The sequence below is a fragment of the Suncus etruscus genome, chromosome 8 (assembly GCF_024139225.1).
Source record: "Suncus etruscus isolate mSunEtr1 chromosome 8, mSunEtr1.pri.cur, whole genome shotgun sequence".
Taxonomy (NCBI): Eukaryota; Metazoa; Chordata; class Mammalia; order Eulipotyphla; family Soricidae; genus Suncus; species Suncus etruscus.
Window position 1 is genome coordinate 43640836 of NC_064855.1, and position 16785 is coordinate 43657620.

General features: G+C 36.5%; 1 protein-coding gene across 1 annotated transcript in view; it reads right to left on the reverse strand.

The window, feature by feature from the left end:
- The window catches only part of FLT1 (fms related receptor tyrosine kinase 1), a 207377-nt gene extending 190823 nt beyond the window's left edge, over positions 1–16554 (reverse strand). Inside the window, exons 1-2 of the mRNA XM_049778458.1 lie at positions 16515–16554; positions 15828–16043 (exon numbers count right to left, since the gene is read on the reverse strand). Of these exons, the coding sequence (XP_049634415.1) occupies positions 15828–16043; positions 16515–16554 (256 nt within the window). The remainder of the gene's footprint in view (positions 1–15827; positions 16044–16514) is intronic.
- Between the last annotated feature and the right edge of the window lie 231 nt (positions 16555–16785).

Below are 16785 nucleotides of genomic sequence, written 5' to 3' on the forward strand. Positions count from 1 at the left end.
TGTGTTTCTATTCTTTTTCATTTTTGACTTCCTACAAAATATAACCATTTTATTCTATTTTATGTCAGATTTTTGATGAATATAAATAGCATTTTCTTTTTAATATGACAATATGACACAATTCTATTGAAAATTCTTTAGAAACTTTCAATATTTATTCAAGCATGAACATAAGGCTCTGCCACAAACAGTGTTGGTCTTTTTGGAGCGATGTGTAAGTTGAAGCAGCCAAGTGCAGCCCTGAAAGCATTTTCTTAAAACTTACTGAGTATTCCCATCTTACAAAGGAACTAAGCTCCACCAGGAGAGCAGTGAATTTGCCAGGCTCTTGGTCAACCTATAGACTGTGCTACCTTAAAAAAAAAAAAAAAAAAAAAAAAGTTGGGGCCGGAGAGATAGCACAATGGTGGGGCATTTGCCTTGAATGCAGAAGGATGGTGGTTCAAATCCTGGAGTCTCATATGGTCCCCCGAGCCTGCTGGGGCAATTTCTGAGCATAGAGCCAGTAGTAACCCCTGAGCGCTGCCGGGGATGACCCAAAAACCAAAACAAAACCAAAAACAAACAAACAATTGTTGGTGCCCTGCTTATGAAAATGGCAAAGCTGATTGAATTTGCCATATCAGGCTAGCGGACTGGATTACTACTGCCAATTACTCGTAATACCTAATCAAACAGCACAGACCAATCATTCCATTTTTGTCACATAGTACAACAGAGCCAGGTAGAAATCCAGTGGATGTCAGAGTTAAAATGACTGTCAAAGTCCCTGAAACACTAACTAAAGGTGAAAGGCGCACATATTTTTCTTTTTCTTTTTGTTTTTGTTTTTGGGCCACACCCTGTGACGCTCAGGGGTTACTCCTGGCTATGCGCTCAGAAGTTGCTCCTGGCTTCTTGGGGGACCATATGGGACACCGGGGAATCGAACCGCGGTCCGTCCTAGGCTAGCGCAGGCAAGGCAGGCACCTTACCTCCAGCGCCACCGCCCGGCCCCACACATATCTATTCTGATGTAATAAAATATACACATAAGCCAATGGGATAAAACTGAAAGACTTACATATCATCTAATTTATTTAATATTTGATAAATGACCTAAGGCCATGCAGTCTCTGTTAAAGGACAATCTCTTTAACAACTGTACAGCCACATGCAAAAGAATAAAGCTAAACTTATTTCTAACTCTATGGGTTTTTCTGTTTTGTTTTTTGTTTGTTTGTTTGTTTGTTTTTGGTTTTTGGGTCACACCCGGTGGAGCTCACGGGTTACTCCTGGCTCCACACTCAGAAATCACTCCTGGCAGGCTCAGGGGACCATATGGGATGCCGGGATTCGAACCAACGACCTTTTGCATGAAAAGCAAATGCCTTACCTCCATGCTATCTCTCCGGCTCCTAATTCCATGTTAAAAATAAAATGTTTTTGGTTTTGGAGTCACAATTAGCGACACTCAGGTTACTCTTGACTCTGAGCTCAGAAATCACTCCTGCAGGCTGGGGGGTGAGTAGGTGGGTGTGCTTAAAGAATGTCAGGGCTTGAACCCAGGTCAGCCGCATGCAAGGCAAACACCCTCCCACAGTGATATTGCTCAGCCCATTTAATAGAATAAATTTTAAATGAATTAAAATATGATGTAATCTTTAATACATAAACATGATACCAACAACAGAGACTGTGTGAAAAATAAAAGTGTAATGGCACTACAGACAATGACTTGGATTGGACAAACTAGTTTGCCTGAAGCCTAGAGCTGGTCTTATGCCAGGAAACTTCAGGGGTAGGGTCTCCTTGTATTTAGGCCAAGGCTTTTCCTTTCCATGTCCCTCATATTTTGGTGGGCCTATGAAAACAAAATTGCCACTCTAACACCGTTTTTATTGTGCTCCTTTGACTCTAATCCTTAAGAAAAACAACTCACTTAAACTTTTGAGGTTAACTTAAACTAATATGCATGTGCATGGAAATGTAAAAAAGTACATTGCCTTCAATGTTTAAGAAGTTACGTAGGTTTTATGGTTTAGATTGCTTTGTGTGCTGCTAAGAAATATTATGTATCACTATCTTGGGACTTGTGGGACAAAGTAATTGTACACGGGTTCTGTTTTATTTTTCTTAATGTTCTTTGACTGAAAGTTCAAAGTTCAGATATCAGCAAGGGGATTTCTGAGAATTCTGTTTATGGTGATTGTCCTTCCACTGTAACTTTACCTTGTCCTCTTTCTTTGCATCTTTGTTCTCATAATTAAAAATAAAAAATTAAAGAAAAACAGAAGGAAAAGATAAAAAAATAAAATGCAAGAGTAGAAAAAAATAAGGGACTGGAGCTATAGCACAGTGGTAGGGCATTTGCCTTGCACACAGCTGACCCAGGACTGACCTGCATTCGATCCTCGGAGTCCTATATGGTCCCCCAAGTCAGGAGCGATATCTGGACACATAGCCAGGAGTAACCATAGAGCGTACTGTCTCTCCAGAGCTGTTTTTTTTAACTATTCTATTTTTATTTTCTTGTTTTACTAGCCATGCCTGGCTGTACTAAGGGTTCATTCCTATTTAAACCCAATGGTGTTCAAGGGAGTAAACTGTTCTGGGTAATTAACTCAGTACATTTTTGGTTAGGCAGGAATCCCTGGCTCCTAAACTATCTTCCTGGAGCCCTCAACACAATGTGTCAAATTATCTCTCCATAGTTTCTATTAAACCTATATAGCTTTGCTTTAACTTTTTTATGTTATACACGAATTGCAAATATACACAATTATAACCTATTGGAAAATACAAACAAAAATGTGTACCATAGATCATTAAAATATGTATGCTTCTGTCTAGGCATATCTCTATATACATACATAAAGTATATATGTCTCTTTTATATATCTATATTTTACATGCATAGAGATGTGTATACCTGGCAATGTATATAATTAAAAATAAGTCACAACTCCAAAAGTAATAACTTTTCTTTTGGCCTGAACAATAAAATAGCATTTACATCTACAGACCTGCGGTTTATACAGTAATTTCATTTCAGAAAAAGAACATTTCCTTTCTATTTGCATAGATAAATGGTATTTAGTGTTTTTAAAGAAAAATATAATCAATAGTGACTTCAAACTTTTGCATACTAAAACAGAGACAAATTAAGACAAGGATATGCAACTTTAACAGTGATGTTAAAGCTTTTTGTCTTTTTTAAATAAAAGAATGAATTTTACTAATAATGATCTTTATCAGCAGATAATGGGCCACTATTTTCTGAAGTATAAAATTCTAGGAAACACAAATATGTTTCAGAATGAAAGTGTCAAGTAGAATAGATAGTGTTTTTGTCCTGAATAAATACTTGTGTTTTCCACAGCACTGATAAACTTGCAAGTAAGAAAGTAAGTTTTAAAATACTCTTTTGTTTGGCCTTTTTTGTGGTTTTTGGGTCATACCCGGCAGTGCTCAGGGGATACTCCTGGCTCCATGCTCAGAAATTGCTCCAGCAGGCATGGGGAACCATATGGGACACCGGGATTTGAACCGATGACCTTCTGCATAAAAGGCAACGCCTTACCTCCATGCTATCTCTCTGGCCCCTAAAATACTCTTAAAATGTTATTAATTTTGGGGCTGGTGAGGTGGTGCTAGAGGTAAGGTGTCTGCCTTGCAAGTGCTAGCCAAGGAAGGACTGCTATTCAATCCCCCAGCGTCCCATATGGTCCCCCCAAGCCAGGGGCAATTTCTGAGCACTTAGCCAGGAGTAACCCCTGAGCATCAAATGGGTGTGGCCCGAAAAACCATAAAAAATGTTATTAATTTTTTTTCTTACCAATACTAAGGAAAAGAAAACCTGGTGTATATTCTTTGCTTTTCTTTTGTTATTATTTTTAGGGGTTTGGAGTTACATATCTAGCAATGCTCAGTCTTTACTACGACCTTTGAGCTCAAAGATCAATCTTGGTGGACTTGGGAGACCATTTGGGAAAACTATGGATCAAATAGCATTTGGCCATGTACAAAGCAAGTAATCTTTCCATTGTACTATACTTAATTTTTGCCTTTTTATTTGAAGCCATAAAAGTGAGTGTTAGATTATGTTGTTCATTAAGTTATGGTATCTGATATTAATCTCCTAATCACTCAAATAAAACCTCTTCAAATAAAAAATATTCATGTAATACTCCAAATATATAGAAAGTTATAGAAGTAAAACGTTTCGGGGCCGGAGAGATAGCATGGAGGTAAGGCGTTTGCCTTTCATGCAGGAGGTCATCGGTTCGAATCCCGGCGCCCCATATGGTCCCCTGTGCCTGCCAGGAGCAATTTCTGAGCCTGGAGCCAGGAATAACCCCTGAGCACTGCCAGGTGTGACCCAAAAACCAAAAAAAAAAAAAAAAAAAAAAGAAGTAAAACGTTTCATTCACAGGGTCTGGAAGAGATAGTATAGTAGGTAGGGCATTTGCTTTCTGTAAAGCTGACCTGAGTTTGATCATAGAAATCCCATATGGTGCCCCAACAATTGCCAGAAATCCCTCAGTGTAGAGCCAGGAGTAAGCCCTGAGCATTGCGTGGCATGGTCCTCATACCTGCCCCTACCAAATGTTTTATGACATTCACATTAGAGATATTCTAATGTGACACTATTCTGAGACACTGGAATCCAAAAGCAAGAGAAATGCACAATAAACAACCAGGATTCCGTTCAGTTAAAATGCTTTTTTACATATCTGTGTGTGAAGAATGAAAAGACAATCCTATTGAATGAGAGAAGATATTTGCACATCACATATATGATGAAAGCTCAATATTCAAAGAATATCAAGTATCCATACAACATAGGAAAAAAACTAACAATGACAAAGTAAAATATTTAAACAGATACTTTTCCAAAGAGGACAGACAGATGTTCAATAAGTAGATATGCATACACATACATCAGCTCACGTAACTAATCATCAGAGAAATGGGATTAAAATGAAATACCACATGATACCTGTAAGAAAAGTTATACTAAAAGTAATAAACTTAAACATCATTAAAATGTCAATACTCCCCAAAGCTTTGTACAAATTTAATGTAATTCCCCTAAACATACCCATGACATTTTTCAAAGAAGTGCATCAATAACTTCTGAAATTCATTTGGAACAATAAATGCCCAATATAAATAGCTAAAGCAGTCCTAAGGAAAAAGAAGACGGGAGGCATCACTTTCCCCAACTTTAAATTGTATTACAAAGCAATAGTCATTAAAACAGCATGATATTGGAATAAAGACAGATCCACAGATCAGTAGACTTGAATTGAGTATTCAGATGAATGTTCCCCAGACATACAATCAATTAATCTTTGATAAAGGGGCAAAAAATGCAAAATGGAGCAAGAAAAACCTCTTCACCAAGTAGTGTTGGGTAAACTGGTCAACCACATGTAAAAAAGCAAACTCAGGCCTCCATCTAATACCATGCACAAAGGTCAAATCCAAATGGATATCAGACCCAGAACCACAAGGTATATAGAAGAACACATAGGTAAAATATTCCATAACATTGAGACTAAAGGCATCTTCAAGGAGGAAACAACACTCTCCAAACAAGTGGAAGCAGAAATAAATAGATGGGGCTATATTAAGCTGAGAAGACTCTGCACCTCAAAGAAAATAGTGACTAGGATTCAAAGGCCACCACAGAATGGGAGAAACTATTCACCCAATACCCATCAGATAAGAGGCTAATATCCAAGAGATTCAAGGTATTGACAGAACTTAACAAGAAAAAAACACCTAACCCCATCAAAAAATGGGGAAAAGAAATGAACAGACACTTCCTCAAAGATGAAATACAAACAGCCCCCCCCCCAAAAGGCACATGAAGAAATGTTCCACATCACTAATCATCAGAGAGATGCAAATCGAAATAACAATGAGGTACCATCTCATGTCACAGAGACTGGCACACATCACAAAAAAAAAAGGGAAAAAAAAAGAACTGTCAGTGTAGGTAGGGGTGTGGGGAGAAAGAAACTCATTCATTGCTGGTGGGAATGTCATCTAGTCCAGCCTTTATGGAAAACAATATGGAGATTCCTCAAAAAACCTGGACATTAAGCTCCCATATAATCCTGCTATAAAACTCCTAATGATATACCCTAGGAACACACACAAAAAAATATAAAAATGCCTTCTGCACACCTATATTCATTTACAATGCCCAGAATCTGGAAACAACCAAGATGTCTGACAACAGATAAGTGGCTAAAGAACCTGTGGTTCTTTACAATATTCATTTACAATACCCAGAATCTGGAAACAACCAAGATGTCTGACAACAGATAAGTGGCTAAAGAACCTGTGGTTCTTTACAATATTCATTTACAATACCCAGAATCTGGAAACAACCAAGATGTCTGACAACAGATAAGTGGCTAAAGAACCTGTGGTACATACACATTGGAATACACAATGGATTCATGAAATTTTCCTATACATGGATGGACATGGAGACAATTATGCTGAGTGAAATAAGTCAGAAGGAGAAAGACACAGAATAGTCTGACTCGTCTATGGGATTTAAGAAAAATAAAAGACATTATTGTAATAATACACAGAGACAGTAGAGGGCTGGAAGGATCAGCCCATGAGAGTGGTGACTTTAAAAAAATAGAAAAATTAGGGGCCGGAGAAATAGCATGGAGGTAAGGCCTTTGCCTTTCATGCAGAAGGTCATTGGTTCGAATCCTGGCATCCCATATGGTCCCCCAAGCCTGCCAGGAGTGATTTCTGAGCGTAGAGCCAGGAGTAACCCCTGAGCGCTGCTGGGTGTGACCCAAAAACCAAAAAGAAAAATAACTACACTGACAAATATCATGACAATGGTAGTGAGTGAGAGAAATAGAATGTCTGTCTCGAATACAGGCAGGGGTGGGAGAGGAGGGAAATGGAGACATTGGTGGTGGGAATATTGTACTGGTGAAGGGAGGTATCCTTTTTTATAAGTGAAACCCAACGACAAACATGTTTGTAATCATGGTTCTTAAGTAAAGATATTACTGTAATAAAAAAAATAAAACCTTAAGAAAAGTAGTAAAAACAAGTGTTAAAGGGGGCATAGAGAAAAATAACCCTGTATACTAATAGTGGAAATATAAATTATTTGGTTCAATCATTTTGGAACATACTAAGGAGCTTCCTTAAAAAGATAAATCTAGGGGCCAGAACAATAGCACAGTAGGCAGGACATTTGCCTTGCACACAGCTGAGCCAGATTCGATCTCTGACATTCCATATGCCCCCACAATCTGAGCCTACCAGGAGTGATTTCTGAGCTCAGAGTCAAGAGTTACCCTGAGCACTGTCAGTTGTGACTCAAAAACCAAAAAATAAAATAAAATAAAGCTATTTTATAATCTAGCAAACCTACTTCTGAGACTTTGTTTAGAGAATATAAAAATATTAACATAAAATTATGTTTACACTAATCTTTATTTCAGGGATATTTACAAAGCCAAAGTGTTGAAGCAACTGAAGTGCCTATTATAGATGACTAAATAAAGATATTGTATATTTTATAATAAAATACTATTAAGCTATAATATAAAGATGAAAATTGCCATTTGGAAGAAACTTAAGAAAATTATAAGAAGTGAAGTAAGTCAGAAAAAAAAAGACACATTATTTTATCTATGCATGCAATATATCATGACATTAATGAAAAGCAAGTGTACATTGATAATTCCTTTATGGCTAGCTGAAGAGAAAGGGGTGAGGAAAGATAAATATATTATATATCTTTTTTGAAGGTCATTTGGGAACATATGAATAGCCATAATAGGAATTGAATATACATGAGAGATGTGATTATTCTTTTAAGATGGGATATTTAACCTCTATGTCATCTCTACAATAATTTTTCTGTTTAAAAGATATACTTATTCACTTATTTCCCCTATAATAAACTATGGGTAAGGTCCTGTAACCACCAATGGTACAACTGTAAATAAGTTATTAGATTGACATTCTTTTAGGAAAAGAAGAATAGTATCATCAAAAATAAACTATAAATATAATACATTATTGCATTGAGAGAAATTTTAATCTAACCAAGTAGGTAATTAAGTAATGCAGTTAACTGATTTAAATAGTTATATTTATTTAATGTAATATCAGAAACAGTAAATTTATGCATACTGAATTGAAAAAGAGTGGTACAGAATTTTCTGTCCTCTATATCCCATGTGTTTCCCAAATGGGAAGTGTTTACTATACAGGAATCAATATTGTCAAAAATAATGGTTTGTTTGTTTTGTTTGTTTTTGTTTTTTTGAGTCACATTCGGCAGCGCTCAGGGGTTACTCCTGGCTCTATGCTCAGAAATTGCTCCTCGCAGGCTCAGGGGACCAAATGGGATGCTGGGATTCGAACCACCATCCTTCTGCATGCAAGGCAAATGCCTTACCTCCATGCTATCTCTCCGGCCCCCAAATAATGGTTTACTTAAAATTCACATGCTATATTTGGTATTATATAGACAAAACTTATGCAGTTTTGATCATCTATTTTTCTTCAGACCAATCAAACTACAAACCAATTTCTTTTTCAAAAATGTGTCTGTGATTTTCATCTTTATAGAAAATAAAAATGAAATGCCAACACATCTGCAGATACTTAATAGAAACAGACACCATCCAAACAGAAAGACCTATTCCAAAAAAATATTCAGCAGTAATAAATACGTGATAACCAGTTAATAGCTAGTGAATAATCACAGCTATGTATGAAGACCTGGTTGGAGTTTTGTTAATCCCCAAAATAATACTAAATCATCAAACATGTGTTTTGTGCTCTTGACTGTAGAAATTATTTAATTAAAATGAATGTAAGCATAAAACCAATATTTCTTCTTTTTAGTTTTAAAAGTATTTTTTATTTAAAGAAAATCAATAGTTGACATAAGTGATTATAATATATACGTTTTAAGATAAGGGAGAACAAATTTATTAAAACATTTGAAAGAAAATAGGAAGAAAAATTTAAAAAATAAAATGGAAGAATAAAGAAAGAAAAAAGTTCAGTAACAAGTATATATCTGAAAATTATTAATCTAGATGTTACAGTTGCTCCCTGAGTATTTAGGCAATCATGTGAAGACACACTTCCGTTTTTTTCTTAGAAAAAGCTTTTTTTTTTATCCAGTTTCTTTCTTTTTTTATATATTTTATTTAAACAACTTGATTACATACATGGATTTGTTTGGGTTTCAGTCATGTAGAGAACACCACCCATCACCAGTGCAACATTCCCATCACCCATGTTCCAAATCTCCTCCTCCCCACCCAACCCCCGCCTGTACTCTAGACAGGCTTTCTATTTCCCTATTTCACAATGTAGTAAAACCAATATTTCTAAGAATTAGAATTAATAAAGTAAAAGAAGGAAATGTAGTTAGAAATTTAAAAAAATAGTTACAATTACATTATGAATGATATTACATCTACAAAGGTATTTAGGAGTGTGTTATTTATCAGACCAGTATCACTCTACCAGGAAAGAGACAACAGATTCGTATTACTATTCAGGGTGATACCATTAGAGGAACATAGCAAATGTTTCCTAAAGATTGCTGACTGAAGTAAGTAACAAATCAGATTCAAGTTCTCTTGTATGGCTGTTATTATATATATAGTGATGGGGATTAAACCAGGGCTGGCCACGTGCAAGGCAAGTGCCTTCCCCCCTGTGCTTCCTCTCCTGCCTATAGAGAGCCTTTTTATTTTTAAGTCCCTTTCAACAAGTTTTGGAAATTGACTAGAATTAAACAAGAAATAACAAAACAATCGGCTATTTGCCTTATTCTTTCTTAGATCCTTTTCTATTGTCAATTCATATCTATTTAAGTATTTTGTATTTGTTCCAAGTATTATTACCTCATCTGCTCACTATTTAAAAAAGCAAAATTAATAGCATAAAATTACAACCGAAAAATAATTAATTTTTACATTTTTTGTGTGGTTTTTGGGTCACACCCGGCAGTGCTCAGGGGTTACTCCTGGCTCCATGCTCAGAAATTGCTCCTGGCAGGCACGGGAGACCATATGGAATGCCGGGATTTGAACTGATGACCTCCTGCATGAAAGGCAAACGCCTTATCTCCATGCTATCTCTCTGGCCCCTAATTTTTACATTTTTAAGGTTTTGTGTTTTTTTTTTTTTTGCTATATAATAGCAAATGCAAGCTCTTATTTAATTACATTTGCTTAGTTATCTTGAAATAATACAAGGTTATTAACTAAAACCAATTTTGTAACATTCTAAGGAAAATAGCAATCCTATGATTAACTTAGAAGAAATAACAATATTAAAAAAAGAAAGAAAAGAGAAGAAATAATAATATTTAACAATTTCAGCAATCCAAGAGAATACAATTGTATTAGAATGCAAATAAACAATGCTGTCCCATAAAGCATACCTCCATAAAATCAAGAGAATAGAAATTGTATAGACTACCTTCTCAGATCACAATGCACGGAATTAGAAGTGAACTACAAAGAGACACAGAAAAAAGAAGAAAACTATAACAGAAGAAAAACTATAACACTTGGAAATTAAACAGCTCAGTAGTGAACAACCAGTGGGTCAGAGATAAAATCAAAGAGGAAACCAAAACATTCCTGAAAATAAATGACAATGAAGACACAAAATTATCAGAATTTGTGGGACACAACAAACGCAGTACTAAGAGGAAAAATTATAGCTTTGCAAGCACACATCAGAAAGGAAGAAGGGGTCTTCAAAATTGCTTAATGACACAACTGATAAAATTAGAACATGATTGCAGTAAAACAGATAAATTATTAAGTGCTGGATGGAAATGGATGCTGGTGAGATGGATGGAGAGAGACCTTTCTCATCCAACCTGGGCCAAGCGACTCCAACTCTCTCTAGTCCACGGATCTTAGTGTGAGAGCGAGGAAATGACCCACAGCAGTCAGGTTTCAGGAGACATCAGCTTTATTTGGGGCCCTAGCCAACAGGTGTGGGTTCTATCATAACCTTTTTCAAGCAAGCTCCATTATTAGCCCTGCCACTGCATTCAACATGTTTCTTCTCACTCCATCCTGCCAGCTTTTCCTCTGCTTCTTTCTTACTGAATCTCCCCAATCAAGCCTCCAAATCTACCCCCTTCCTACTCCTGAGGTAATCCTCTTGATACCTCCCAAAGACCCCTTCCAGAAATAGGCAAGTCTTACTATCAAGCAGAGCTTCTCAACTATTTTCTGTCATGCCACCCTAGGAAGAAGAAAACATTTTTCGTGCCCCCCCCCCCGTGAGACTGTAAATAGTATCTTTATTTAAAAAAAAAAAAGCTTTAACCTGCAAAACAAAAATATATAAAATAATTTGAGCTGGTTTTTTAATTAGAGGTGATGTCTGGATTAATGGCTACAATGAGCACGTTTTGCAATGCATAGCTTTTCGAAGCAGGGTTTGAAGCAAGACACAGCAACTCTCAGCCCCAGAGACATAGAGACATACACATAGGGCTTAGCTTGTTATGACAGTGTTTGCCCCGCTTTACAGAGCCTGGTGCCCCCCACCTGGGGGGTGTGCCCCACTATTTGAGAAGCACTGTTATCAGGTAAGGTCACACAGAAAGAATGGGGGAGGGAGATAACACATGATCAACAAAATGAACAAAAAATAGGTAGGCAGAAGAAAATAACAAAATTTATAGCAAAAATCAATAAAATGGAAATCCAAAAAAATTCCAAAGATCAACAAAAGCAAAAGTTGGTTCTTTGAAAAAATAAATAAGGTTGATACCATTAGCAAAACTCACAAAGAAAGGGAGAGAAACAATAAATTTGATTAGAAATAAAAAGGAGGAGATTACTACAAATACTACACAGATTTAAGGATAATGAGAGACCATTTTGAGAAACTCTATGCCACACAACATGAAAACCTGGAAGAAATGGATAAATTCTTGGACTTGTATAATTTTCCATGGTTAAACCACGATGATCTAGCATATCTAAACAGACCCATGACTACTGAGGAAATTAAAATGATAACCAAAAGTCTTCAAAAAAACAAAAGCCCAGGTCTAGACGGATTCACTAATAAATCCTTTCAACACTTTCAAGAGAAACTATCAATTCTTTACAAGCTCTTTAAGGAAATTAAAGAAACAGAAATATTTCCAAATAGTTTTTGTGAAGCTAACATCACCCTGATACCAAAAACCAGAGAGAAGCAATTCTAGCAAATAGGATCAAACATTTCATTAAGCAGGTCATACACCATGACCAAGTATTTTTATTTCAGAAGTGCAAGGATAGTTTAACATATGTGTATCAATCAACATTATATACCATATCAACAAAAAGAATAAAAACCATATGATAAGATAATAGATGCATAGAAATATTTTGATAAGGTCCAACACCCATTTATGATAAAAAAAAACTCAATAAAATGGGAATAGAAGGAACTTTTCTCAATAGAGTCAAGGCCATCTTTGACCTTGACCACAAACCAATGGCAAATATTATTCTCAATGAAGATAAACTAAAAGCCTTTCCTCTAAAATCAGGACAAGGCTGCCTCCTCTCACCACATCTATTCAACATAGTGCTGGAAGTTCTTGCCATAGCAATTAGGCAAGAAAAAGATATCAAGGGCATCCAGATAGGAAAGGAAGAAGTCAAGCTCTCACTGTGTGCAGATGACATACTACTAAAGAATCTACCAAAATGCTTCTAGAAACAATATTCATATAGCCAAGTGGCAGGCTACAAAATTAACATGCAAAAATCAATGGTCTTTTTATACACAAATAATGATAGCAAGGAAATGGACATTAAGAAAACAATCCCATTCACAATAGTCCTAGAAAAATTAAAATACCTTAGAATCAACTTAACTAAAGAGGTGAAGGACCTATACAAAGAAAACTACAAGCACTATTTCAAGAAATAAAAGAAAGGGCTCAAGAGATAGCATGGAGGTAGGGTGTTGCCTGCATGCAGAAGAATTGAATTTTGGATCCTGGCATCCCATATGGTCCCCCGAGCCTGCCAGGAGCAATTTCTGAGTGCAGAGCTAGAAGTAACCCCTAAGCACTGCCAGGTATGACCCAAAAACAAAAAAAGAAAAAGAAAAGAGGACACAAGGAAATGGAGCCACATACCCTGTTCATGAATTGGGAGGATTAACATAATTAAAATAGCAATACTCCCCAAAGCTTTGTACAAATTTAAGGCAATTCCTGTAAGGATATCCATGACATTCTTCAAAGAAGTGGATCAATTACTCCTGAAATTCTTTGGAATAATAAAACAGCCACGAATAATTGTGGGTGACCACGCACCCCACACCCCTTTACTCTCCCAGTAAAGGGCAGGAGCAGAGGCAATTACAAATAATAGCTAAAGCAACCCTAAGGAAAAAGAAGTTGGGAGGCATCACTTTTCCCAAATTTAAATTGTATTACAAAGCAATAGTCATTAAAACAGCATGATATTGGAATAAAGACAGACCCACAGATCAATGGAATAGACTTGAGTATTCAGAGACTATTCCCAGACATAAAATCAATTAATCTTTGATAAAGGGGCAAAAAAGGCAAAATGGAGCAAGGAAAGCCTCTTCAACAAGTAGTGCATGTCAGCTACATGCAAAAAAGTGAAATCAGACCTTCATCTAATACCATGCACAAAGATATAATCCAAATGGATTAAAGACCTTGATATAAGACCTGGAACTATAAGATATATAGAAGAACACATAGGTAAAACACTCCATGACATTGAAACTAAAGGCATCAAGAAAACAACATATTCCAAACAAGTGGAAGTGGCGATAAACAGATGAGACTATATTAAGCTGAGAAGATTCTGCACCTCAAAGAAAATAGTGACTAGGATTCAAAGGCCACCACAGAATGGGAGAAACTATTCACCCAATACCCATCAGATAAGGGGCTAATATCCAAGAGATTCAAGGTACTGACAGAACTTAACAAGAAAAAAAAACATCTAGCCCCATCAAAAAATGGGGAGAAGAAATGAACAGACACTTCCTCAAAGATGAAATACAAATAGCCAAAAAAAAAATATGAAGAAATGCTCCACATCACTAATCATCAAAGAGATGCAAATTGAAACAACAATGAGGTGCCAACTCATGCCACAGAGACTGGCACACATCACAAAAAAAAAAAAAGAACTGTCAGTGCTGGTGGGGGTGTGGGGAGAAAGAAACTCTCATTCATTGCTGGTGGAATGTCATCTAGTCCAGCCTTTATGGAAAACAATATGGAGATTCCTCATAAAAACTGAACATTGAGCTCCCATATGATCCTACTATACCATTCCTAAGGATATACCATAGGAACACAAAAACACAATACAAAAATGCCTTCTGCACACCTATATTCATTGAAATGCTATTTACAATACCCAGAATCTGGAAACAACCAAAAAAGTGGCTAAAGAACCTGTGATACATATACACAATGGAATATTATGCAGCCATCAGGCAAAATGGAGTTATGAAATTTTCTTATACATGTTCATGGATGGACATGGAAAAGATTGTGCTGAAGTGAAATAAGTCAGAAGGAGAGAGAAAGGGATTGGAGAGATAGCATGGAAGTAAGACGTTTGCTTTGCATCTAGAAGGATGGTGGTTCAAATCTCAACATCCCATATGGTCCCCTGAGCTAGCCAGGAGCGATTTCTGAGTGTAGAGCCAAGAGTAGCCTCTGAGTGCTGCTGGGTGTGACCCAAAAACCAAAAACAAAACAAAAAAAAAAAGGAGAGAGAAAGACACAAAATAGTCTGACTCATCTATGGGATTTAAGAAAAATAAAAGACATTATTGTAATAATACACAGAGTCAGTAGAGATGAGGGTTGGAAGGACCAGTCCATGAGAGTGGTGAATTCCATTAGAGAAATAACTACACTGACAACTATAGTGACAATGGTAGTGAGTGAGAGAAATAGAATGCCTGTCTTAAATACAGGCAGGGAGTAGGGAAGGAGGGAAATGGGGGCTTTGTTGGTGGAAAGTTTGCACTGGTGAAGGGGGCTATCTTTTTTTTTTAATAACTGAAATCATGTTTGTAATCATGGTACTAAAAAAGGATATTATTTTTAAAAAAAAATTCAAATAAAGTATTGTTAGAAGCTCTCAACAATTTTAAAAAAGAACTAAACTTCAGCATTAATTTAGTAATTTAAATATGTGCCAATACTATTCTGGGTGCTAGAGATATAGTGGTGAACTGAATAGATGACAACGTCTCTTTTAGAAAACATATCATTGGGCCGGAGAGATAGCATGGAGGTAAGGCGTTTGCCTTTCATGCAGAAGGATAGTGGTTCGAATCCCAGCATTCCATATGGTCCCCTGTGCCTGCCAGGGGCGATTTCTGAGCATAGAGCCAGGAGTAACCTCTGAGCACTGCTGGGTGTGACCCCAAAAACAAAATTAAAAAAAAAAAAGAAAACATATCATTGGATATCCTTGAAATTTTTAGTTGAAATTGATACTGAAAACATGCGTTAAAATACATTCTAGGGCCATTCTTTTCTAGGGCATGCCTTTTGTCCTAGCATGTGTTCCCCCAAGAACAACAAGCAGTGAGTGATTCTTGAGCATAGCACAGTATGGACTCCAAACCAAAACAAACAAAGGTGCATTATATAAGTTCCTACAACTAGTGTTCAATATTTTACCTAGATCTTTCCTCTCACACTCATTTCCAATGGGTCAAGTTGGAATTTTTAGCCCACTGCAAAATGATAGCTAACAACATAAAAAAAATAAAAGTCTTACCATTAATAAATATATAGATTGAAGTTTCTCTTCTCTTATTCTTTGAAGCAGGAATAGATATATATTTGCAGCTATACAAGCCAGTGTGGTTTGCCTGAACCTTGTTCAAGGTCAGAATAGAGCAGAACTGTTTGCTATTCTTTCCACAAGCAGAACTGGTTATACTCAGCCTCTTGTTCTCCCTGTTCACCGTTTCGGGCACAGACCAGGTATGGGCTGCATCCCCCCTGCAACAACAAAGAAGAAATTAACTCACAGATCCAGAGAGCCAATCCATTGCTAGAACCAGAGGTCAGCACTCTACAGAGATCTGTTCTTAAAACAGTCATGCTCTTTATAGAAAATAAGACTTTTGGAAGAGTTTTCAAACTCAGAAAAAAAAAGAGATGTCAAAATGTTCCAGAAAATCCCTTCTCAATTTTTATTCCTCTTGAACAAGTAATTTGCTCAAAAGGCAATAAAGAAGAAATATGTTCAAGAGGAAACAAAAAATAAATAAACAAGAATCTTTAGAGACTCATGAAGCGATGAGCTGTCTGCATGTGGCCTATAGTTTGCAGACACTCAGGAACTCTCTCAAGTCTCTGCCTTGCTACAGAAGAGGAAATCTTTCACTCTGCCCTGCACAACTTGCACCCTTTGTGAAAGGACAATTAGTTGGTTTCCTAGACATATACCATCACTCACCTGCATTTGAGATGTAGGGTCTGGCCAGCTTGTAGAACATGCTGTCTGCCTTTTAAATTCAGTTCAGGACCTTTCAATTTTGAGCCCAAACTAGATGCTGCAAAAGAAAAAAAAATTAAATGTATGAATTGAAAATTGCATTTTCATATTTTTCCTTTAAAGTTAAATCTTCCCAAAAAATAAAAATAAAGTTATATCTTCCCATAAAAGTGCATTTCGGGGCCAGAGCAATAGCATAGCAGTAAGGCATATTGCCTTTCATGCAGCCAAC